We start from the raw sequence: 23,366 nt of genomic DNA on the forward strand, positions 1-23,366 counted from the left end.
GATCAAGCGCTTTCAAAGAGGCGGTGGCTTCTTCATTTCTCTCCAGAAAAGGGAAAAGCTCCTTCCAAAATTATTCTGCTTTTTCGCCTATTAATGCCTTGCCAAAAAACAAAAGTCAAAAGAAATATATATATAGAGAGAGAGGGAGAGAGACTTCCTTCAGAACATGTTTTTGTTTGACATGCAAATCGGAGCCAGTGAAATCAAAACTAGCCCAGGTTTTCTTTAAATGAGGAACAGCTTGTGTGACCACATAAATCAGAAAAAAAAGACGTGAATCACCGCAACTTCAGAGGAAAAAAGGAGGAGGGATTTAGCGATTCAGGTTTAAAAAATAATAATTATAGAACATACGGCGTCAAAAGGGCCAACAAGAATTCCTTCTCCTCCCCAATTACAAGTAGTCTCGACTTAACTGCAATTGAACCCAAAATTTATGTTGTTAAGTGAGACATTTGTTCAGTGAGTTTTGCCCCATTTGACGACCTTTCTCGCCACAGTCAAATGAATTTGGCTTCCCCCATTGACTGCTTGTCAGAAGGTCACAAAAGGGGATAACACAAGCTGGGAACGCTGCAACCCGTCATAAATATGAGTCAGTTGCCAAGCATCTGAAATATGATCCCGTGATCATGGGGACGCTGCATTTGAATATAAGTGGTTGTATTTCCTTTTTTTTTTTGGGTTCGGTTGTAACTTTGTGCAGTTGCTAAAGGAATAATTGTTAAGTCGAGGAATGCCTGTAGCTGGTCTACAGATGTAAAATGTTGCTGTTATGGGAGATATTTGCTGTAAAACTCCTTCAATTGAGTGATCCTGAAAAAATGTTAGGCAGGATATAACACGGTTAACACTTGCAAGGCTGAGAGGGGTAGGGTAGACTAGGAAATCCAAAAAGCATCCTAGAATAAGACCAGAATGAAGCATTTCTGCACTGTGGGCAAGGAACTGTCCTAAAAGAGGTCACCAGGAGGACTTAACGTGATTCATTTCGAAAAAGCCGTGTCTGAATCTCACCCTGATCCTGAAGTTCTTCTACCCTGAATTTTTACGAGCAGCACCCGATCTATGCCTGCTACGTATCTTGGGTTTTAGCGATCCCATCCTCCCCAGCCATGGCGATGGTGGCCAGGAGAAGGCAAGAAGAAGGCCAGCCTTGCTTGGGGAAGGTTCGTGGCTGCCCCAGATCTCAGCTTGTTGACGGCGAGAAGCTGGAGAAACAACCCCTGACCACCTTGTGCCGAAAACAAATCTGCTACTTTCAAGTACCAGCAAAGTTACGAACTTCAAAACAGAGAAAAATGACTCTTCTCCCAGCCCCTCCTGGAGCAGATGATACTTTCACAACCCCCAGGGTGAGTCCTCCTCTCCGTTGCCCCATGGCCAGGAATACATTCAGTCTTCGACTTAACGACAGTTCGTTTAGGGACCGTTCAAAGTTACAACGGCACTGAAAAAAAAGGGACTTTGGGATGTTTTCTAGCTTTGTGTGTCAACAGCTTTGAGCTGGAATTCACCCCGGGATCTGTTTTTCACATTTACGACCGTTGTAGCATCCCCAGGATCACGTGATCAAAATTCAGAGGCTCGGTAACTGGTTTATATGTGTCCCGGGGTCATGTAACCCCCTCCCCCTTTTGTGACCTCCTGGCAAGCAAAGGCAGGTTGTTCCACTGGTTAATTGTTCTCACTGTCAGGAAGTTTCTCCTTAGTTCTAGGTTGCTTCTCTCCTTGATTAGTTTCCATCCATTGCTTCTCCAAAGTGCCTGAAGGCAGGAGAAGAAGCAACGGATGGAAAGTGATCAAGGAGAGAAGCAACCTAGAACTAAGGAGAAACTTCCTGACAGTTAGAACAATTAACCAATGGAACTGCCTCCAGAAGTGGTGAATGCTCCAATCCTAGAAGTTTTTAAGAAGAGACTGGACAGCCACTTGTCTGAAATGGTATAGGGTTTCCTGCCTGAGCTGGGGGTTGGACTAGATGACCTCCAAAGTCCCTTCCAACATCATCATCATTATTATTATTATTAAAGTCAATGGGAGAAGCCAGATTCACTTTACAACTGGGTTACTAACTCAGCTCCTGTGGTGATTCCCTCAACAGCTGGGGCAAGAAAGGTTATAAAACGAGGCAAAACTCACTTAACAAATGTCTCACTTAAGAACAGACATTTTGGGCCCAACTGTGGGCGTAATTCAAGGGCTACCTGTAATCTATCCACAGCCCACAAACCAACCAGCACAAAAGGGAAGGCACACTAAGTGGTTTAAGGCCACACTCGTCTAAGGTGATGTATTTAGCGTATGGCATATCATACATGGGCTAGCAATATATGTTAACATTTCACCTAGATTAGTAAGGCACAATAAAATGTCAACATTAAGAAGATCTACGTTCACATACCAAGGTCTAGGCCATCTAACCATGGAAGAGCAGCATCAATGAGAAGCAACAGAGGGAAACTAACCGAAGAGAGAAGCAACCTAGAACTAAGGAGAAACTTCCTGACAGTTAGAACAATTAACCAGTGGAACAGCCTGCCTCCAGAAGCGGTGAATGCTCCAACACTGGAAGTTTTTAAGAAGAGACTGGACAGCCATTTGTCCGAAATGGTATAGGGTTTCCTGCCTGAGCAGTGGGTTGGACCTGATGACCTCCAAGGTCCCTTCCAACTTTATTTTATTATTATTGTTGTTGTTGTTGTTATTATTATTATTATTATTATTATTATTACTATTATTATTATGAGATACTGTACTGGACCGGTTCTCAAAGGTGCTTTTTTCAGAAGGCAAGTGGACTTTCTTGTTTTTCTTTGAAGACGTTTTGCTTCTGATCCAAGAAACTTCTTCAGCTCTGACTGGATAGCGGGGAATGGAAGGATATAGTCTCTAGTGTCACCATCCAGTCAGAACTTTACTACTATTACTAAAAACAAGGAAGTCCAATTGCCTCCTAAAAAAGCACCTTTGGGAGAGCCATGACTTGGAGGACTGAGAATCTCCATAGGCATGCTGGACCAGTGTATGCCCTCAGCTTTCAGCCACTCAGGATGTGATCTACAGTTTGACGAGGGACCCCACAGTCACACTGAAGGGAGGATGCTATGACCCGTTGGTACAGAAAGTCCTAGAAGATGCCATGTGAGGTGTACATGCTCTTCAGGATTGTCCACGCTGAGAAGGGTCTAAGAAAGAAACCGATATATCAAAGGGGTTTCTCCGTTAAAAAAACCCCCATCCATTTGGGTGTGGGGCCAGAGGATATTCTTCTTCCCATAGACAGCGCAGAAATTGGGGTCCTGGCTTTGGCATCACCTGGCTGAATTCCAGCTTGAAGCTGCTGACACAGAAAGGTAGAAAACGAAGAAGTACATCTTCAGCATGCTGGAGGTGAGAAGCAAGAGAGATGTTCTTCTGTAGCACCAAAGCCACCAACCGAGGTTGAAGGACCGAGACCTTGGTCTTGAAGGAGGTGATGACCCATCTTCAGGGTAATCTCATCTCTCAAGAAAAGCAGCACTGGGAAAACAAGGGAGTAAGAGTAAAAACAAAAACAAAAAACCCCACTCCAGAAGAATTTCCTCATTCTCAAAAGTTCTGGGTAGCTTTGGGCTGGCTTCTTCCGTACCGACACCCTGTTGACATTTACAAAGCAAACCGAATAATCTTTTTCTGGAAAAAGAGAGGTTAACAAATGACTGAAGTGGCGTTTCTGGTGTTCCCTTGGGGGGGGGGGGAACTCAGCAAAGGACGTCCTCCTGGTTCAGATTTTGTTGAGTTGGTTTGCATCTGAAGCCTCTGAGGGGAAATCCCCAGGAAACACACAGAGAGACTCTAATCAAATGAAGGACTCATAATAAACCCCAGAAGTAAGGGCCAGGGGCACATCTAGATGGCACGAAGGAGATGACCATCAGCAAAGAGAAGTTCAGCTCAGTTCAGCAGCAGGGGGGAAATTGTAAGTAAAATCTGATTTTCTTTTAAGTCAAAAAGACATGACTTAACCCTTCAGAATTCTGCGTGGCCTCCAGAAGCCTTGGGTCCAGCCCTAGGTGGCTTACAAAAGAGGCTATCAAATTGTAACTTTTAAATATGATCAGAGGGGGGAAATGGTTAACTATATGGGCAATAATTTCAGGATGTATGTTTTAATTCAATTTAAGGGAGAATTAAAATCACGTTGAGTTTTTTCTCGGGAGACCCACCTCCATTCCCTTTCTGGAGTGCAGAATTCCCGCTGCTCGGAAGTCAAGGGGTTTTCTGACAATTGCAATGGAAGCATCCTTAGAGGACATTATGGTGGCTTAGCTCACAAGGTCCAAAGCTTGGAGAAGTTTGAACCTCTGAGAGCTGTCTGGATGCATAGATTGAGTTGAGCTGAGTTGAGCCGTGCCTTAAATCATTGGGGTGGGTTGGGTGCAACATCTCTAGCTTGGCTCTCTTTTACACTGGTATTATTTAATTTCTTAAACTGGCAGGACAACCTATACATAATGATCCTACCTTTGTTCAAAATAGCTTTGAAAGCCCGATAAGAGGGTGGGTTGGGCAACCTTGATATAAGCGCCATGATGCGCCAACTCAAGTTGCTAAAATAAAGAAATAAACCCATCCTTGCGAACTCAGGAAGAAATGCCAAAATATCGCACATGCTTAGTTGTGAGCTTTGACAAATGCAACATATATATACATATACATATGTGTGTGTGTATTTTTAAAGAGAACGGCCTCTTTTTAAAAAGCAAATAACACCCTTGCACATCTTCATTTTTTTTCATTTCTTGTTTCATCTTGTCTTTTCAAAGTTGTGTCTGCCTCAGGAGTGTCTCCTATTCTTCTATTTTTGTATTTATTTATTTATTTTGCCTAAAGGCTTTGACTATTGAGCCCTGCATGTTGATATGAAAAGAATTGCTAAGGAATTTAAGAACAGATCTATGTAGCCCAATATTCTTTTCTTCTTCTTCTTCTCACCGTGATGAGTCAAGGGCCTCCAGGAAAACTGCAGCAAATGCAAATAATCTCAGTTCAATCTCCCAACAGGCCAGATAGGTTATTTTCTAGTCTTTTCTGAAACTCAGCTTTCCATAATTGTTTTTCTACCGTGGTGGGGTTTTTTGACACACAATCTAGCTGCAGGTGTCTTCCAGAACAGGGTGGGGAGGTGGACTGGAGGCCTTTAACCCTTCTGCTATCTCCCTTTCCCCGGTCTCTTGTTTCTTCCTTGGAAAGGACTGATCTGTAAAAGAATAATACAGAATACCAGAGGTAGAAGGAAGGGACCTTCCCCCCCCGTCCCCCCCCCGCTCAAGCAGGAGACCCCATATCTTCTTCAAAACCTCCATTGATGGAGCACCCACAACTTCTGAAGATTTGAAAGATGTTTCTATTTCGTTCTAGGTTGGATTTGTCTTTGATATTCTTCCAATCGTTACCTGTTGTCCTGTCCTCAGGTGCTTTGGAGAACAGGTAGATCCCTTCTTGTTGTGACAAGCCTTCAAAATATTGGAAGACATTTATCATGTCATTTATCATTACCCCCTAGTCTTTCTCTTTGTTAGCCTAAACATACCTAGCTCCCTAAATCATGCCCTGTATGATTTAGTCTTTAGAATAAATAAATAACAGAATAACAAAGTTGGAAGGGACCTTGGAGGTCTTCTAGTCCAGCCCCCTGCTCAAGCAGGAGACCCTATACCATTTCAGACAAATGTCTGTCCAATCTCTTCTTCAAAACTTCCAGTGTTGGAGCATTCACCGCTTCTGGAGGCAGGTTGTTCCACTGGTTAATTGTTCTCACTGTCAGGAAATTTCTTCTTAGTTCTAGGTTGCTTCTCTCCTTGTTTAGTTTCCATCCGTTGCTTCTCGTCCTGTGGGAGTGAAGCCAAGTATTTAGAGGGAAATGTGAAAAGAGAGCTTTTAATCCAATAAAGGAGCAGGGGGGGGGAAAGGTTTATAATATTTTCTTTTAAAAGTTTGGATTCTCTCCAGCTAATGCTTAGCCTTCACTGACATGTTTATCCTTTGCACATCCCCCTAAAAAGCATTATCTGCAGTTATATTTCCTAGCCTGGCATTTTTCCCAAAGAAGGGTCTCATCAGAGTTCCAGAAAGCTTTGTGTTTTTAAAAAAAATTATGGGAGGAGGCTATCTGCTGCAATTCCTACAGGCAATAGCTGCATTCAACCTGCAACATCCATCTTCCATTTAGGTCTAAAGACTGCAAAATCTTGAGTTGTTCTACCTCTCTCCATCTCCTGCACATCAGCCTGCTCAAAACGCTGGTCATTTTTTAAAATACCGTATCCCCATTGGTTTTGATTTTTCTACTGTAAATTACAGCGGATCTTATTTCTTACACAGCTGAAGCGACGAGCAAAGTTCCTTGTGGAAAACACAAACATGCAGGAATTGCACACACTGCGCGGTGCAATACCTTCTTTGCTTTCACTTACGTTGCGGTGTCAGTTTGTTGAGTCATTACAGGCGGGTCAGCCATTACAGTTTCCAAAGCATGGTGTACAGCCTTTGTGGATGAACCGGGGCCATTGCAACTTGTGCAACGCAATCTGGTTAAAACAAACCTTGCCTTGGAGCCATGTGTGAACCAGACTTAAATTCAGTCAGGTTCTAGGCGTGATCTTTGAAGTTTCCGATGTAAATTTGCCTTAAATTTCTCTCTTTTGGAGCATTAGTAGGACACCCTAAGTCACCGTTTGTTTAGCTGTGGTTTATTGAATAAACCACAGTTGCAGAACGCGTGAGTCATGCACCCCATGGACTGGACACACACACACACACAACCTTGTGAGGTAAATAAGAAACCATATTAGTGATCGTACTGCTTGATACTGCACTCGTGAGGCCATCCATGGAATTCTGAGTCCAGTTCCGTCACCGTGATTCAAAGAAGAGGCCAGGATCCTAGGAAGAGTCCAGAGAAGAGCAACAAAGATGATCAGGGATCTGGAGGCCAAACCCCATGATGAAGGATTGAGGGAACTAGCTTTGTCTAGTCTTAATGAAGAGAAGGGTTTAGGGCAGGGGTCTTCAAACTTGGCTCTTTTATGACTTGTGGACTTCAATGCCCAGAGTTCCTCAGCTAGTTGAAGTCCACAAGTCATAGGGCCAAGTTTGAAGACCCCTGATTTAGAGTGATATGATAGCAGTCTTCCAGTACTTGAGGGGCAATCACAGAGATGAGGAAGCTTACTCATTCTCCAAAGCATCTGGGAGAAAGACAAGAAGCATCTGGAGATGATCAGAGAGCGATTCAACCTGGAACTAAGGAGAAATTTCAATCAGTGGGATGACTTGCTTCCTGGAGTTGAGGCTCCATCACTAGGGTTTTTCAAAATTAGACCTGGGACGTCCAAGATCTAGGATGGTATAAGGACTCCTGCCACGGGCAGGGGGTTGGACTAGAAGACCTCCAGAGTCCCTTCCAGCTCTATGATTCTGCGTAGCCAACTCTATCAGACTTCTTTCTCCACAACCTGTTTTCTGTTTTTAGAGACCACCCTGGATTAAGACGTGCATTTTCGACGGATCATGCAATCGTGTTCGAAGGAACAGTATTGGGATGGTCTTCTGGGTAATTGTGTGCCTTGCAAATACGCTTGCCAACCACTCAAATCCCAGGGATGCGCCGATGTCTGCAGTAAGCATCTGAAAAATGATGTTGTAGGGCTTGCCACTGAAATAGTTGTATTATTCAGCCATTTTGGCCTTCCAAAGCAGCTTATGAATTGTGGTAGAACTGGGGGAAGGTGTTTGCTCTTCCAGCACCAGTAGAGGTGCTGAAGAAGTGGTTGTTTAGCTCCTGTGAGAAGACCATGCCACTCAGTTGCTTTACCAAGAGATCTTCCTCAACCCCCTGACCTCCAGATCATAGCCTCATATCCTCAATTTTGGAGGCTACGAGGCGGATGATCTAAATGAATGGTAACCAGCTGCCCAGGTTCTGACCAAGGACAGTCAGTTTATGGCTGGTTAGAGGTTGCTAAACCCATTCTCAGAAACATGGACCATTAGCCATGCTGACTTAAGGTTGATGGGAGTCGAAGTCCAGCAACCATGGAAGACCTTCTCTGCTTTCCAGCTCTTGAATGACTGGGGACACTTAGCAAGGTAGCAACGTAGAACGTGGTTTCTAACGCTACTTCCTTTGCACATCTGCAGAAGGGGGTTGCTGGAAAGCCAAATAACCACGTAGCTATGGCTCCCAAATTGTTTCCTGAATTGGCTTTCATGCTCTAAAACAGAAATGTCCAACCTTGGCCACTTTAAGACCGATGGACTTCGATTCCCAGAATGCTGGGAGTTGGTCCACAAGTCTTATAAGTGGCCAAGGTCAGACACCCCTGCTCTAAACCACTTGTACTACCCACCCTTTGCCGAGCTCCGGAGCTTAGCAGCCAGCCTGGACCACCAGCTGGAAAATGTTCTACAACACCCCGACAAGCCAGGTGTTGAAGGAGGCGGCAGGAGATGGAAAGGAGGGCGGCCACATCCCTTTGGCTGCATGAGCCATCTCAAGGATGCTGCTGTTTCCATGGCGACAGGATTTGATAGCCAATGAGCAGTGAGGCCAATCAAAGACTGGGTGGTTCTTTTGTGGGTGGAGAAAAGATATATTGCAGATTTCTCTCTCTCCTTGGCACAAACTCTTGCTTTTCTCTTAGGCTCCATGGAGTGCAACAAGCAAGTGGGCTCCTACTATGACCAGCTCCTGAGAGAATGCATCAAATGCTTCAGCATCTGTGGACAACACCCCAAACAATGCGCGCCTTTCTGTAGAAGTAAGAGCTGAAGAGGAGTCCCAAAACGGCCAGCTAGATTCCTCCTTGTGTTTTCCACCCCAGGATACAAGACACACACAGAGACCTTCCCCAGGTCCCAGTCAGTTGCGTTCCTCTCCAAAATGGGCAGATGTAGTCAACAAATGTGCCCAGGAACTGTAAACTGGGACAAGAGTACTACTCTTAGTCACCTTCTGAAGGCAAATCCTTCACATTTCTCAAGGAGGATTTTTTTTTTCTTTTCATAAGGAAACCCAGCAGGGATTTAAAAAAAATAAATAATCTTTGCCAGATTGTTTACTCGTGGGCATTAAGTTCCCAGTCCCTGGTGGGCATCAAACACAAAAGCTTAATATAGTCACGAAGAAGGGAATGTCATACGCTGTGGTTCGTTTTGCTAGCTGTTCATCGTTTATTGCATTTATTTGCGTTGATTTTGGTTTTGATTTTAAAAAGAAAATTGGTTAGCGAGCAAATACATATTATTGGTTGGTTCGATACAAATCCGGAAACCGTTTGCCATCACCAGCCTTCACTTGGGTAGTCAGCTTAGAGTCTAAGTTACCCAGTAGAATATCTGTAGCTCAGGGTTCAGCTGTGGGGTTCTTGGTGCTCTCTGCAGACATTTCATGACTCAACTAAGTAACATTATCAGTGCTAGAAAGTGGCTCGTAGCAACCCCCCTCCCTTCTAGCACTGATAATGTTACCTAGTTTGGTAATAAAACGTCTGCAGGAAAACTACCAAGCTCAGAGAGCACCAAGGACCCCATAGTCCTCGATCTCCTCCTCCTCCTCCTCCTCCTCCTTACCACCACCACCACCACCACCACCACCACCACAATCCCTCCTTCCTTCTAGCACTGATAATGTTACCTAGTTAAGTAAGGAAACATCTGCAGGAAAACTACCAAGCTCAGAGAGCACCAAGGACCCCATAGTCATCTTTCTCCCCCCCTCCTCTCCCCCACAATCCCCACTCTTTTCTAGCATTGATAACGTTACCTAGTTTGGTAAGGAAACGTCTGCAGGAAAATTTCCAAGCTTAGAGAGCGTCAAGGACCCCACAGTAGCTCAGATCTTCATAGATCTGCCCTGTTTGCATTCAAAGATAAAATCCAGAGACGACTCATCAAATTGCTACTGAAATAAGTCAGGGTGCGGGATAAACATTTACAGTATTAACCTTCTCCCTCTCCTTCTCCCCACCCCATCTGACTTCCAGAACCCTTTGCAAGCTCTTTACCAACTCCAGCTGCTCTCCAGCCTCTTCAGCGCAAACTGGACGCCACTTTCGACCAACAGGTTTTTCTCTACGTGGCCCTGGGCTTCTCTTTTTGCATTCTGCTCCTCTCCTTCCTGTTGACTTGGATTTACTTTAAAAAAAGGGGGGACAAGAAGTTCTGTCGAGCCAGCTCAGCGTCTTGCCATAAAAAGGGAGATCTTCCAAAAGGTAAAACTCTTCTCTCTTTTTTTTTCTTTTTCACTCCAGCTGGAGCAACAGCTTTCCTTGGGTCCTTCTGTACGTGCTCAGAAGATTCCTGTGCGTCATAGGCTCTTCAGCAATGACTCCATTTCTCTTGTGGACCTGGTGTTTTGAGCCTGACAAAAAAGAAGCACGTTTGGGCAAATTCTCCCTCATCCAGCTCATGCTTGCTCCAAAGGAGCTTTTTTCAAAAGGCAACTGGACTTCCTTTATTTTATTTTATTTTATTTTTCTCTTCAAGATGTTTCGCTTCTCATCCAGGAAGCTTCTTCAGAACTGAAGAAATGAAATGTCTTCCAGGAAAAAAAGAAAGTCCAGTTTCCTTTTGACAAAAGCACCTTTGGGACTGAAAAAAAAAAAGCAGTTTTCTAAGCGTTTCTAAGGCTAAAACGTCTGCTAAATCTACTTCAGCCAAGAGGATGCATGATACAAAGGGAGATGCATCTTCCTGGAATTAAATAAAACATTTTTCCACTCTGCTAAAGCTTGTTAACTTTCAGCTTCAGCAATCGGGTCCGATTACCCAGATTTTCAAAAGAGAAAGCTCTGAATGCTTAAGCTGGTCCACAGTCGGTATAAATAGAATAAAAATCTAATTCCCTTTAGGCAGCCATAAAGCTGCCCAGAGTTGCTTGATAGTCAGATGAACGCTATATAAATTTTAATACATTTAATACATTTCTCGTTGACTTGGCTTGTCAGGACAGTGAAACCGGTCATAAATATGAGTTAGTTGCTCAATGTCTGAATTTCGACCACGTGACTACAATCGTGTGAAAGCAGTCGTAAGTTTCCAATGCCATTGTAATTTCGGTCACTAAATGGAGGAGTATCAAAATCATGGCAGACTTGGATGAAAACTAATCAGAGAGAGAAGCAACCTAGAACGAAGGAGAAATTTCCTGACCGTTAGAACAATTAACCAGTGGAACGACCTGCCTCCAGAAGTTGCGACTGCCTCAACACTGGAGGTTTTCAAGAAGAGACCTGTCTGAAATGATATAGGGTTGGACTAGATGACCTCCCAAGATCCCTTCCAACTTTATTATTATTACTACTACTAAATAGACACCATGCAAGTCTTACATTCCTAAGGGTACTAAACCAGGTCTTCTTCTGTTTTTAGTTGCTATGTTCCCTCACCATAAACAACACCCGTCATTGTTACTGTTTTTTCAGATGGTCTCATGGAAGCGGGAAGCTTCGGAAGCGAATCTGGAGGGAACCAAACTCCGGATCCCGTTGAAACCTGCGGCTTCTGTTTCCCCGAAGTGAGTGCTGCCATCCAGGAGACGCGAGCGTGCCCGAGGCTGTACCAGCTAGAGATGCTGGCGGAAGTTGCTGCTGCTACCCCTGGCAGAACGGTGCCCGCCTCCTCCGAAGACTGCCATTTCCCAATTATATGTTCCCCCTCCCAAGAAAAGATGCAGATGAGCTAAGCCATAAGCAATGGAGGACGGCAGGAACATGACTCGCCCCCCCCACCTCCGCGTAAGGAAGCTGCTTGAATTGCTGAGGTCTTGAATTGTAAGGGCCTGTTTTACAGCCCCCCCCCCAAAAAAATGTTTGCCAGATTGTTCACTGGCGGGCATGAAATTCTCAGATCCTGGTGGACATCAGAGAAAAATGCTTCAATAGACCTCCTTGAGGAAAAGAGCTTATACAGCTAGTCCTCGCCTTACGATCACAACTCAGCCCCAAGACTTCGGTGGCTAAGGGAGAGGGCCGTTCAGTGGGCTTTGCCCCATTTTACGACCTTCCCTGCCACCGTTCTTCAGTGTATCGCTGGACTTGTTAAATTAGGACTACGGTTGTGAAGTGGCTTCCCTGTGGACCAAGGGGTCTTCAAACTTGCCCCCTTGAAGACTTCTGGTCTTCAACTCCCAGAATTCTGGCTGGCTGGGGGATTCTGGGAGTTGAAGTCCACAACTCTTAAAAGTGGCCAAGTTGGAGGATCCCTGCCGTGGACTTTCGCTTGTTGGAAGGCCGCCAGAGGGGAGCACGTGACCCCGGGACTCTGCAACTGTCAGTGGCCAAGCGTCTAAATTTTGATCACGTGACCGTGGGGATGCCGCCATGACGGTTCAGTGTCAAAAACGGGCGTGTGTCCTTTTGTTCGGTGATGTGATAACTTCGCACGGTTCACAGAAGGAACTGTTGCAAGGCGAGGACTATCTGTGGGCTGTGATTCGTCTTGCTAGCTGTATCCTGTCGCGTTTGTGCACACTTCGCTCTGTTTTTGTTTGCTTGGCTTGCTTAAAAGAAGGGTTGCTAAGTCGAGGACCTACACGCTATGTCCCTTTCTTGGATTTTCAGTAAAAAAAATTGGGAGGAAGATTTCCAAGGCAGTGGTATTTCTAAGTGGTCCCATTCTTCCTCCATTGATCACGTTTTTAGACCTGAAGGGCTACGAATTGCTAAGAGGCAAAAAAAAAAAAAGAGAGCCTGAATGCAGAATTTGGGGCCTTTGGAGATCTCAGAAAAGGACTCTGGGAGAAGGGGATACAGAAGACAGAATACTTATTCTGTATTCATATTTGGAGTTTCCCCTCCAGGAAAAACCTCGACGACATGAAGCGGACAAGGAGGGAAGGGTGCAGGGTGCATTGCTGCTCCTTACTCCACGTTTTCTGCAGGAAAAGGCCCTTCACAAGTTGGGGAATGATAGCTGCGAACTAAGCAACCCTACTAACACGTAGTTGCACTTTGTTCCTCCTCCTCTCCTCCCATCTCTCTTAAGTCTAAATCAAGGGGTCTCCAACCTTGATAACTTGAAGACTTGTGGACTTCAACTCCCAGAATTCCTCAGCCAGCTTGGCTGGCTGAGGAATTCTGGGAGTTGGAAGTCCACCAGTCTTAAAAGTTGCCAAGGTTGGGGACCTCTGATCGAAATGACCCAAAAGGATGCTTAAACATGAATTCGGTTTAGTTAGCCAGTTTCCCTTTCAAAAACCGTTTCCCCCATCAAAGGAAAGGCAGGCTTTTTCTGTTTTTTTGTCCCATAAAGGATGAGAAACAGATTGGAAGGGATCTACCGCTCAGCAAATCAATAATTCCAGGAATTAGAGCACCCACCAGGTTCTTGATTTAGGATCTCAGGATTTCCTGTCCAAGACAGTGACAGGAGAACCACGTGGGGGGGAGGGAGGGGGGAACTATCTCCCAGCCACGTTTTAGCTACAGCTTGGCTCTAAGGCCACAGTATATAAAGCACTTTGAAAAAGTACAAAAAATGGATTGTTATCAATGGGATCTTGTGTTTATAGAGAGGGTCCAATTACAATAAACTACACACCTTTGGCTGAAATATTCAGATGAACGAATAACGTTGCTTCCTGGTGAAAAATAAAGACAACCTCCCTCTGACGACAAATAACACCCAAATGATGGAGATGCTGTTGAATTCAGAGCCCACCCTTCCACCCACGGGCAGCCCTTCCTCCGGTTGCCAAGCAACCGGAGCACAAGCACTGCCCATGTGCCTGAGCCAATCCCTTTCTCCAGCACCTCTTGTGACAGCATGGAAGGAAAGGATGGTGAGGATGCAGGAGAGCCAGAACTGTTCAAATTCCGTTTATGGAATTGCTTTCAAATGATAAGAAGGGAAGGGAAGGGAAGGAAGGAGAGGATGGAAATAGGAAGGGGAGGAAGGGGAGGGAAGAAAAGGGAAGAAGGAAGAGGGAAGAAAAGGGAGGAAGAAGGAAGGGGAAGGATGGGATGGAAAAACAAATGGAAGGGGAGGGGAGGAAGGAAGAGGGAGGGAGGATGGGAAGAGCAGGAAGGACGGGATGAAAAAAGGAAGGGAAGGGAAGGAAAGGGGAGGAAGGAAGAGGGAGGGGGAGGATGGGAAGAGAAGGAAGGACAGGATGGAAAAAGGAAGGGAATGGAAGAGAGAAGGGGAAGAAGGAAGGGGGAGGATGGGAAGAGAAGGAAGGACGGGATGGAAAAGAATGGAATGGAAGAAAGAGAAGGGGAGGAAGAGGGAGGGGGAGGAAGGGAAGGAAGAAGACGGAAAATGGGAGGGGAGGGAAAGGAAGAAGGAAGGGGAGGACGGAAGAAGGAAGGAAAAGATGGCAAGGGAAGGGGAGAAAAAAAAGGGAGGAGAAAAGAGAAGAGGTGAGAAAAGAGAGAAAAGATAGGCGAAAGCTGAGAAGAATGGAAGAAAGCAAATCCAATTTGCCATCTTACAGTGAAAAGCAAAATTAGAAGCACTGAAATCCACAGAAAGCAAGAGGCAACGTGGGCTTGGAAGGGAACCAGACAGGTAAATGGTTAGAAAGAAAGTGGGTGAAATTGATAGACCTTGCTGGGAAGGATAAATTAGCTTCTTTGAGAAAAGGCACCATCTTTACTGATTGGTGTCTGAAAATCTCTTGAGGCGGTTTTGCGTAAAAATGGGGAAAAAAATGAACTTATGATTTAGGACTTGGATGATCAGCCAGGATAATTATTGAAAGAAGACTATTATGATATAAATTTAGAGAGTGAGCTTAAAATAGAACTGCTATGAAGATTTTTTGCATTTTTCTTGTTTTTCTTCACCTTTTTTCTTAGACCATTCGTGTTCTTTTTTCCTTCGTAGTTTATGCTAGTTTTTATCTTTCTTTAAAACATTTCAATAAAAATTATATCAAGAATTTTAAAAGAAAATTATTGCATAATTAAAACAAAAGAGTAATAGTGGCCAATTCTAGCAAATAGAATGGCCAAATATTTTCTAGGAGGAAAATAACTGTCCAAAATAAACCTACTCTAAGATGAAATTACAAAAAAGCAGAGAAGATATACACAAACATTGTAAAGCAGATATGTACTTTGGGACAAATTCTGGAATTACAATGTGCACAGACATGTTTCTGTTTTAGACCAAGATATTAGGAACAACAACATGATCTTTTATTTGATTAGTAACTTGGAACACACTCTGGGTCAAAGTGTCCCAAATCTGGCTCAATATATTGATGGAAATTTTCTTTTAATTAAAATCTTGGCTGTTTTTGCAAATCTGTTCCAAACCTATCAAGTCCTTTTGTCCCAAAAAAAGCAGAAAAGGATTAACAGTTATAACTACTTCCTAAAACAGTTTTCTTTCTCTCTCTCTCTCTCTCTTTTTTTGCCATCTAACATTAAAAAGGAAATAGAAGGTTTGGAGGTGGAGAAAAAAGATTATATTGCCCAAAGTTCAGCCACAAGAGGGTGCCATAATTCCATTTTAGAGAGAATTTTGAACTTCAGAGGCAGAAAAAAAGGTCAGTTCCTCTTCCTCTTATTACATTATTTAAAGGGAAGCAGGGAGATACAATCACAACACTCACTATGGCCCCTTCATCTGAAGCTATAAAATGGCTACGTTGGCTCACCGATTGGTAATTGCTGTTTTATTCCATGTAACATTGGTTTTAAATTTATCTCGCAGGAACCAATAAAGATTTTGGAGAGAGATATAGAATAGACTCACGAAGGGGGAAGATTTTAGGATTGATCAGCACCCTCGTGAGATACGTCCATGTTCTACAAATCGTTGTCTACTAATATTCCTGCAAGGGTGGGAATCACCATTTTCATGTTCTCATTGAATACGATAAGCTTTTTGAGCAGGCCAGTGTGTTCAGAATACCGTTTGAAAAAATGCCATGTTTTAGAGCAGGGGTCGTCAAACTTGCCCACTTTAAGACCGACTCCAGAATTCCCAACCAGCAAGTCATAAAAGGGCCCACTTGGAAGATCCCTGCCTTACATAGTATCTGCCTTGAATATCTAAAGGCTCTGAGCAGCCTATAGGAAGCATGAGTCAAGCTCCCTGCAACTAGACAAATATTTTGACCAGGTTTAAATTCTGCAAGCACCAGTTGTCTCAAAACCAGTCTATTTTCTCTACTTTTCACTGGTGGAAAATTACCAGATTGGGTTGACCATCTCTGAAATACCCAATAGACCTCTAGGACATAAGGAGTTTTAGAAAGGCAATGAGGCTTGCTAGTTTAAATGCAGAAAATATCTTTTTTAAAAAAACAAACACCCATAAAAGGCAGCTTTGGTGATCTGAGCAGAAATCCAGCTGGTACTGAAGTCAACTGTGGGCCATTTTTTTTCTCATCTCTCTTCTCACACAGAAAGATAAACTTGTTTTGTGTAGATAAAAAGAGGTGGGACAAAAACCACTTCCCCGTGGTTACTGGGCACACACACAGCTTTAAAGCCGTGCAGCCTGAAGGGTTCTATTTATTATTATTTTTTTACAAGGCAAAGAAGCCGTTGTCTTCGTTAAGTGACAAATAAAACGTGGCCCTGCCTCTGGATAAAATATACAGCCCATATGGGCTTTGGCGGTGTCTAGACAGGGGAGGGAGAGAGAAAGGGAGAAAATAAATGCATTTCTGACAAAAAAACAAAAGCAAACATGTCCCCCAGCTTCCAGGAAGAAAGGACAAAGCCAGAAGGCTTAGTATACAGAAAGAGAGAGAGAGAGAGGAAGAAAGAGATGAATGGGAGAGAAAGAGAGCTAAGAGACCAATGAAAAGCCAAGCTGGTAGGAAGTCTTTTGCTTAGGAAGAAACGTCCAGTAGCTGAAAACAGAATTTCAAAAAATAGCATCCAGTCACCAGAGGTAGCAGATGGTAGCTTTTTTTTCAACGCCAAGGGTCTCAGGAGGGCAATATTTCTTTGGAAAGGGAAGATGGGAAAACAATTCCCCCCCCCCAACACCACCCCTGCCCCAGGAGACCAGCCTTACTGACCTCATCCCGCCCGCCCCCCCAACCGCAATAAATAATCAAGACTACTTTTTACAGTATAAACATGCCAATTCATTCATTTTACTGATGGTTGTAATTATGAATCTCATTCTTATGGGTGGAAAACGATGAACAAAAGTACATGTGTAAAAGGGGCAGGGGGAGGTGGGGGGGGCGAGAAATTAATAAAATAGCAATGTATAGAAAAACAAAAACAAAAAAGGGGGGGAGGGAGGCTCAAAAGAAGAAACCCAGCCTGTTCCAAAAAGAACAAGTCTCCCAAATTTACCTGTGCCGTGACTTAAAAAGAGGCAGGTTTTGGGTGGTACCATCGCTGCCGCCGCCACGCCGGTCCCATCCGTCTGGCCTCCGGCAAAGGCTTTTCCGAAAAACAAAACAGCCTAATAATTTCATACTGTATTTATTTAATAACTAAAATTCACAAATAAAAAGGTACTCGCAAAGTCCATTCCGTGGCGGTGTCCCCACTCTCCTCCATCTTCGAATTGCTTTCAGACCCATTATAGGCGATTTAAAAAAAAAAAAATGGGGCTTGGGGTATTTGTTTGTTTGTTTGAATTAACTGTCGTATGATTGGTCAAGTTGGAGCTGAAGCACCAATGGAGAAGATGCTTTATGGAGATGAGAGCACGCACACACACACACGCACACACACACACCCCGGGCCTTCCCACGCGCATCTCGGAGGAACGGCGGGAGAATCTGCAGCACGTGGACTCCTCGGCTCCCTCTTGTGTCCCCATCCAGGGCAACCTTTGCGCTATCCTATTTCTTTGCTCAAAGTCACTGACGGGAGCCTCTGTTAGGGTCCCGCCTCTTCTGTCCTCGCAGGACCGCGAACACGAGGAAGAGAGTTCGTTTATTTTTATTTTATTTTTTAAACTCCTCTAGGCGGTGAGCCAACGGCAAGCAGGTCCTGTCACAGCTCGGGGCCAGTTGTCGAATGGGTGTCTTTTCATTTCAGGTAGTGTTGTGTGTTTCATCGGAAGTCTACCACTCCTTTCGCTTCCTTTCTCTTTTTTTGTCTTTTCGCGTCAACTGCCGAGCAGGGCTACTCATACTCCAGGAACTGTTTGTGATAGAACAGCAAGTATCTGCGGAGTAGGGAGAAGAAAAGCAGGTGTGGTAAGAGCGAGGCCTACGCAGGTCTCTCTGCGTACATTCTGGATCCCCCCACCCCCCAGCCCTGTTAAGAGCAGAAGGGATTGGGATTTTTTTTTTTTTTTTTTGATAAGGGAGGAGGGCTTTTGCTAGCGCTCCTGATCTTGTGGTGAGAATCTAAATAATTCAAGGCCAGTGACTCATCATCAGAGGATACCTCTGGGCTGCTGAGGGTCTGACAGCCACGCAGGACTGAGGCTGAATCCCACTCCTACAGAACAAACTCAAAGTGGCAAGAATGGAGAGAGTCTGCCAACGTCCTTAGCAGGGTGGCTTCTGTCCAAAGGGGGCTTCTGACCAGAACAAGGAGCTTCAGCCTTAGGAGTCTGCTGGACTGCCTCAGCAATTCCCAAATATCCCCAAATACTCTTAAAAAAACAACAACCCTGAATTCTAACATGGGATGTCAAAGCTTCGCTTTTAGGAAGGCAAAAAGAATAAAGCTGCCTGCCTCGAGAGAAGCTCAGAATCTACTTTCTAACAACGAAAGAATTCCAAGACATCTGAAATGTTAGTCATGTTACGACGGCATTTTGTGAGCAACAGGCCACTCCATTCCGTTCCAGCAGTCCGTTCCCTATTGTTCAGGAAGGGGTGGGGGGGCGGCCCCCCCATACTCCACGGAGCAGAGAACGAGACATCATAGGGAAAGTGCAGGAAATACAGGTGAAAAAGATTTACCTACGTATATGGACATTCCTTAGCGATACAGGTAGTTCCTTGACTCATGACAACGGGGCCCCAAATTTCCATTATTAAGTAAGACATTTGTTAAGTGAGCTTTGCCCCATTTTACAACCTTCCTTGGCACAGCAACACTGCTGTTGTTCAGTTAGCAACACGGTTGTGAAGTGACTCTGGCTTCCCCATGGATTTTGCTTGTCAGAAGGTGACAAAAGGGGATCACCTTTCACAGACTCCCCCCTTTTATGAAACAAAAGCCAGTAAAAAAAAAAAAATTTCCTTTCCTGATACAGGAATACAGGATCCCGGTGAGAATCCCAGAAGCAAAAGGAGACTGTGGAATTTTCCCTCCCGTCTCTGGGAAACCAGAAAAGCAGCAAAACCTGGTGAGTCAGGCCAAAAGAAATAACCCATTTGCATAATTGATGCAGGCTGCAGAACTGAGCTTTTCAAAGCACCGTCTGAGCGCCAGGGTGTCACGCTTGTTTAGAGCAACTTTTGCAATTTTAAGATGGGCAGACTTCAACTCCCAGAATTCCCCAGCCAGCGGAGCTGGGAGTTGAAATCCACACATCTTAAAAATTAGCAAAAAAAAAAAGCTGAGAAACATTGGTTTAGAGCAGGGGTAGGCAACCTTGGCTCTTTTATGACTCCCAGAATTCCTGAGCCAGCCTGGCTCAGCTTGGAAACCTCTCCCTTTCCCCTCAGCGTGGCTGGCTCAGGAATTCTGGGAGTTGAAGTCCACGAGTCATAAAAGAGCCAAGGTGGCCTACCCCTGGTTTAGAGTAAGATGCCATCTCCCTCTTTGAGGCCACTCCAAAAAGATAGGTCTTTTTTTTTTAATGTATCATCACCCCCAGCTTTGAGATACAACCCATGAGAATCCTCCAGATCAAGCTGGAATTTTATCTCACGCACTCCCCCTAATTTCGCTCCTCTTCCATTTCGTTGACATGGTAGACTGCAAAACTGGCGTTTTGTGCTTAGTGGGAGTTTGACATACCCTTCGCTGTCTAGTACATCCTTAATGCTAGCCTTGGTGATGATGGCATCGTCACACTTGAACCACTGGTCTCTGTGTTGCCGAATAAAGCTGGTATAATGCCCGCTCTCCAGGGTTCCTTGATGGTTAACTACTGCAAACAACGAATACCTGCCGGAATGACAAGCGAAGAGAAAACAGCTTGGTTTTTAAAACAGAATTTTTAGCCCTGCCGATCACCAACATTCTGCTAATGTGTCTAATGCATGTAAGCTGGGCCATCGGAGGTGGAGCTTCCACATACTACAGGTTATCCTCAACTTACGACTACAGCTGAGCCCCAAAATTGATGCTGCTAAGCAAGACAGTTTACTTCTTACCCCATTTTACGACCTCTCTTGCCACAGTTGTTAAATGAATCTCACTGCAGTTGTATAAGTTAGTAACACAGCAGTTAAGTGAACCTTTGCTTGTCAGATGGTTGTAAAAGGTGATTATGTGACGCCAGGACACTGCAACTGTCATAAATACAAGTCAGTTGCCAAACCTCTGAAATGTTGACCGTGTAACCATGGGAATGCTTCAACAGTTATCAGTGTGAAAAATGGTCGTGTCACTTTTTTTCAGCGACATTAACTTCAAATGGTCACTAAATGAATGGATGTAAGTGGAGGACTATCTGTGTTATCTAGTGTTTCTGAAAACATCTGTATTATTTATACATATTGCTTGACTTAACAATGCTAATCCAAGCTGTCAAGACATTGGGTGTTTTAAGATTTTATTTGTGACACGTATATATATTTGCTGCTCAAAGCACGAAGCTGAAAACACCAGCCTGAAGATGACGAATGGGACTTCGTCGAAACGTCGCCAAGACACTTCCAATTTTACGCGGGAGAAAACCCGAACAACCAAAGACCTACATACAAATACCCGCGAAAACCTCAGAAAACGTATATATATATGTATATATATATGTATATATGTGTGTGTGTGTGTGTGTGTGTGTGTGTGTGTGTGTGTGTGTGTGTGTGTGTGTATATATATATATATATATATATATATATATATACGCGTGCCACCCACTCTACAAAGTCTGGGTGGGCTTTACTTTTAATCAGTGACTATTTCATTTGGGTTAGTGAGTAGCTAAGGTTCACGGAGTAGTAAGTCTTTAGAAGTAGATCGAAGGAAGGCTGGGGGATGCTAGGCCCAGATGGTGGAGAGGAGTGGAATGGAAAAAGTCACTGTTTGAAGAAACAGCATTTTGTTCCTGAGCATTTTTTTTTCCAGAGCTAGTTTAGAATGCAAAATGCTCAAAAAAAAACAAAAACAAAAAAAAACCAGGCTACTGAACTCTGCCAGGCAGCTTTTTATACTGTTTTAAGGGATGCATCTGAGACCAAGAAGCACAGAAGACAAAGCCACCTACTTATTATCACTGTTTAGACTATCTGCTGGTTGCTGGTACTGCCCATTCATTCTGCTCTCTTTACTACAATAAAAACAAACAAACAAAAGAAACACCATGTTCAGTGTCATTTAAAAAGACAGCGGGTTATCAATCGCCCGTTAGTTAACAGACATATTTAAAATTTGAAGAGGTTTTCTTACTTTCTCGACATTTCCTGAAGAGGAGAAACAAGTGTTTAAGTAATGAGACGACACTGACATAACTTACCCCTGCATGAAAAAAAAAAAAACCCAGCAAAACACCAAAGACACAAAGCGGGAGATCTGAATTACTAGTTGAAGTGTTTAAGTACTTCTAAGGCTATTGAATTATGAAGGCTCTATATGTAGAGATTCTTGGTACTCTTTCCCCCAAAAGAGGAGAAAGATAAATTTATTCCTTCCTAAATGTATCTTCGGTGGTCCTCTTCCCCCACTGCATTTTTTCCAACCTGGACACTTTCTTGTGGGGTCAATTTCAAATCTCAGCATTTCCTGGGACAAAGATCATGCCGGCTGGAGAACTTAGGGACAAAATGGTCAACCTTTATTATCACAGCCTTTAAAAATATGAGTATGCACCTTTGATGCTTGTCTATACAGTGATCAGTCAGGCAATAAATTTTACCGTTTTTCTTGCCGGCATAATAATTAAATCAAAGGAAATTCATTAGTTAAATGAAAGCATACATATAAAACGAAGGCACTATAGCAATAGCAATAGAATAGCACTTAGACTTATATACCGCTTCCTAATGCTTTACAGCCCTTTTAGAGCAGCTTACACAGTCAGCCTGTTGCCGCCCAACAATCTCAATTCACCAACTTCAGAAGGATGAAAGGCTGAGTCAACTTTGAGCCAGTCAAAATTGAACTCCTGCAGTGAATGAGCCTGCAATGCTGTGTTGTAACCAATGCACCACCAGGGCTCTATGCACCCTACAGCAGTGGTCCCCAACCCCCAGTCTGTGGACCGACACCAGTCCACGGCAGGCCAGCAACCGGTCCGTGCGGAAAAGTGAAGCCCCATCCCATGGGATGCAGCAGCACGTGAAACCATGCCCACTCTGATCTGCGGAAAAACCTCTCTCCACGGAACCAGTCCCTGGTGCCCCAAAAGTTGGGGGCTGCCACCTTAGAGGGAGGAACGTTGAATCCCTCTCTTTTCGCTGAAGAGACTCCTGCTTAATTTCAATTCTGAAATCAGTGCCAGCGGGATCGCTGAAAATAACCTCAAATGATAGTTCCCGTCTATAAGCTGAGCATGACAACTTCTCTGCCCGTTAAAACACTGACCGAGACAGCGAATGGCTTCTTACAAGAAGAGTTTCTGGTCCATACCTAGAGGCCATGAAAGGTGTCATGTCCAGCTCTAGTGGAAAGGAAACATACGTAGTGATCTTCCGCCTCAGTTTGGCTGAGTGTTCAAACCGCTAGATTGGGAAAAAAAAAAAAAGAGTAGAAGGTTAGATTTTAAACTCCTCAACGTAACAGCATCTCGTTGGTTAGCTCGGGTGCAGAAAAACAATTAGAGGTGGTCCTTGACTTACGGCCGTAACTGAGCCCAGAATTACTGTTGCTAGGTGAGACAGTTAAGTGAGTTTTGCCCCATTATATAACCATTCTTGCCACCGTTGTTAAGTCAGTTGCTGCAGTTGTTAAGTTAATAACATGATGGTTAAGCGAATCTGGCTTCTCGACTGATATTGCATGTTGGAAGTTTGCCAAAGGCCAGGGGTCTTCCAACTTGGCCCTTTTATGACTTGTGGACTTCAACTCCCAGAATTCCTCAGCCTCAGGAATTCTGGGAGTTGAAGTCCACAAGTCATAAAAGGGCCAAGTTGGAAGACCCCTGCAGAAGGTGATCACATAAATAAGAGTCAATTTCCAAACTGACCAGATTTGGATCAAAGATGGCAATTGTGACAAAGGGTCCTGAGTCACTTGTTTTAGTGCCGTTGCAACTTCAAATGGTTACTAAATGAATGGTTGTAAGTCAAGGACTACTTCCTATTAATACAACAATGTGACACGTGTTTT

At 44.1% G+C, this 23,366-nt stretch overlaps 3 protein-coding genes across 5 annotated transcripts in view; 2 read left to right on the forward strand and 1 right to left on the reverse strand.

Annotated features, from left to right (window-relative positions):
- The window catches only part of LOC120315715 (cytochrome P450 2W1-like), a 26,266-nt gene extending 20,815 nt beyond the window's left edge, over window positions 1-5,451 (forward strand). Inside the window, exon 10 of the mRNA XM_039360521.1 lies at window positions 5,404-5,451. The gene's annotated coding sequence lies outside the window, so the exon portion shown is untranslated. The remainder of the gene's footprint in view (window positions 1-5,403) is intronic.
- On the forward strand, window positions 2,898-13,419 carry TNFRSF13B (TNF receptor superfamily member 13B). The gene is made up of 5 exons (XM_039360543.1): window positions 2,898-3,961; window positions 7,517-7,663; window positions 8,688-8,804; window positions 10,029-10,256; window positions 11,469-13,419. Exons 2-5 carry the CDS (start codon window positions 7,555-7,557, stop codon window positions 11,726-11,728), a joined length of 714 nt encoding a protein of 237 aa, XP_039216477.1. The 5' UTR covers window positions 2,898-3,961; window positions 7,517-7,554; the 3' UTR covers window positions 11,729-13,419.
- Window positions 13,420-17,427: 4,008 nt separating this feature from the next.
- The window catches only part of USP22 (ubiquitin specific peptidase 22), a 47,767-nt gene continuing 41,828 nt past the window's right edge, over window positions 17,428-23,366 (reverse strand). For 2 of the 3 annotated variants that reach the window (XM_039360525.1, XM_039360527.1), the window contains exons 11-14: window positions 22,668-22,759; window positions 21,307-21,369; window positions 19,893-20,042; window positions 17,428-18,138 (exon numbers count right to left, since the gene is read on the reverse strand). In XM_039360525.1, the coding sequence (XP_039216459.1) occupies window positions 18,096-18,138; window positions 19,893-20,042; window positions 21,307-21,369; window positions 22,668-22,759 (348 nt within the window). In that variant the 3' untranslated portion in view covers window positions 17,428-18,095. The remainder of the gene's footprint in view (window positions 18,139-19,892; window positions 20,043-21,306; window positions 21,370-22,667; window positions 22,760-23,366) is intronic. The other variant, XM_039360526.1, reaches the window with a different exon arrangement.

Source organism: Crotalus tigris, unplaced genomic scaffold (genome assembly GCF_016545835.1).
Source record: "Crotalus tigris isolate CLP2741 ecotype Arizona unplaced genomic scaffold, ASM1654583v1 scf7180000019173.45859301935:6455823, whole genome shotgun sequence".
Classification (NCBI taxonomy): domain Eukaryota; kingdom Metazoa; phylum Chordata; class Lepidosauria; order Squamata; family Viperidae; genus Crotalus; species Crotalus tigris.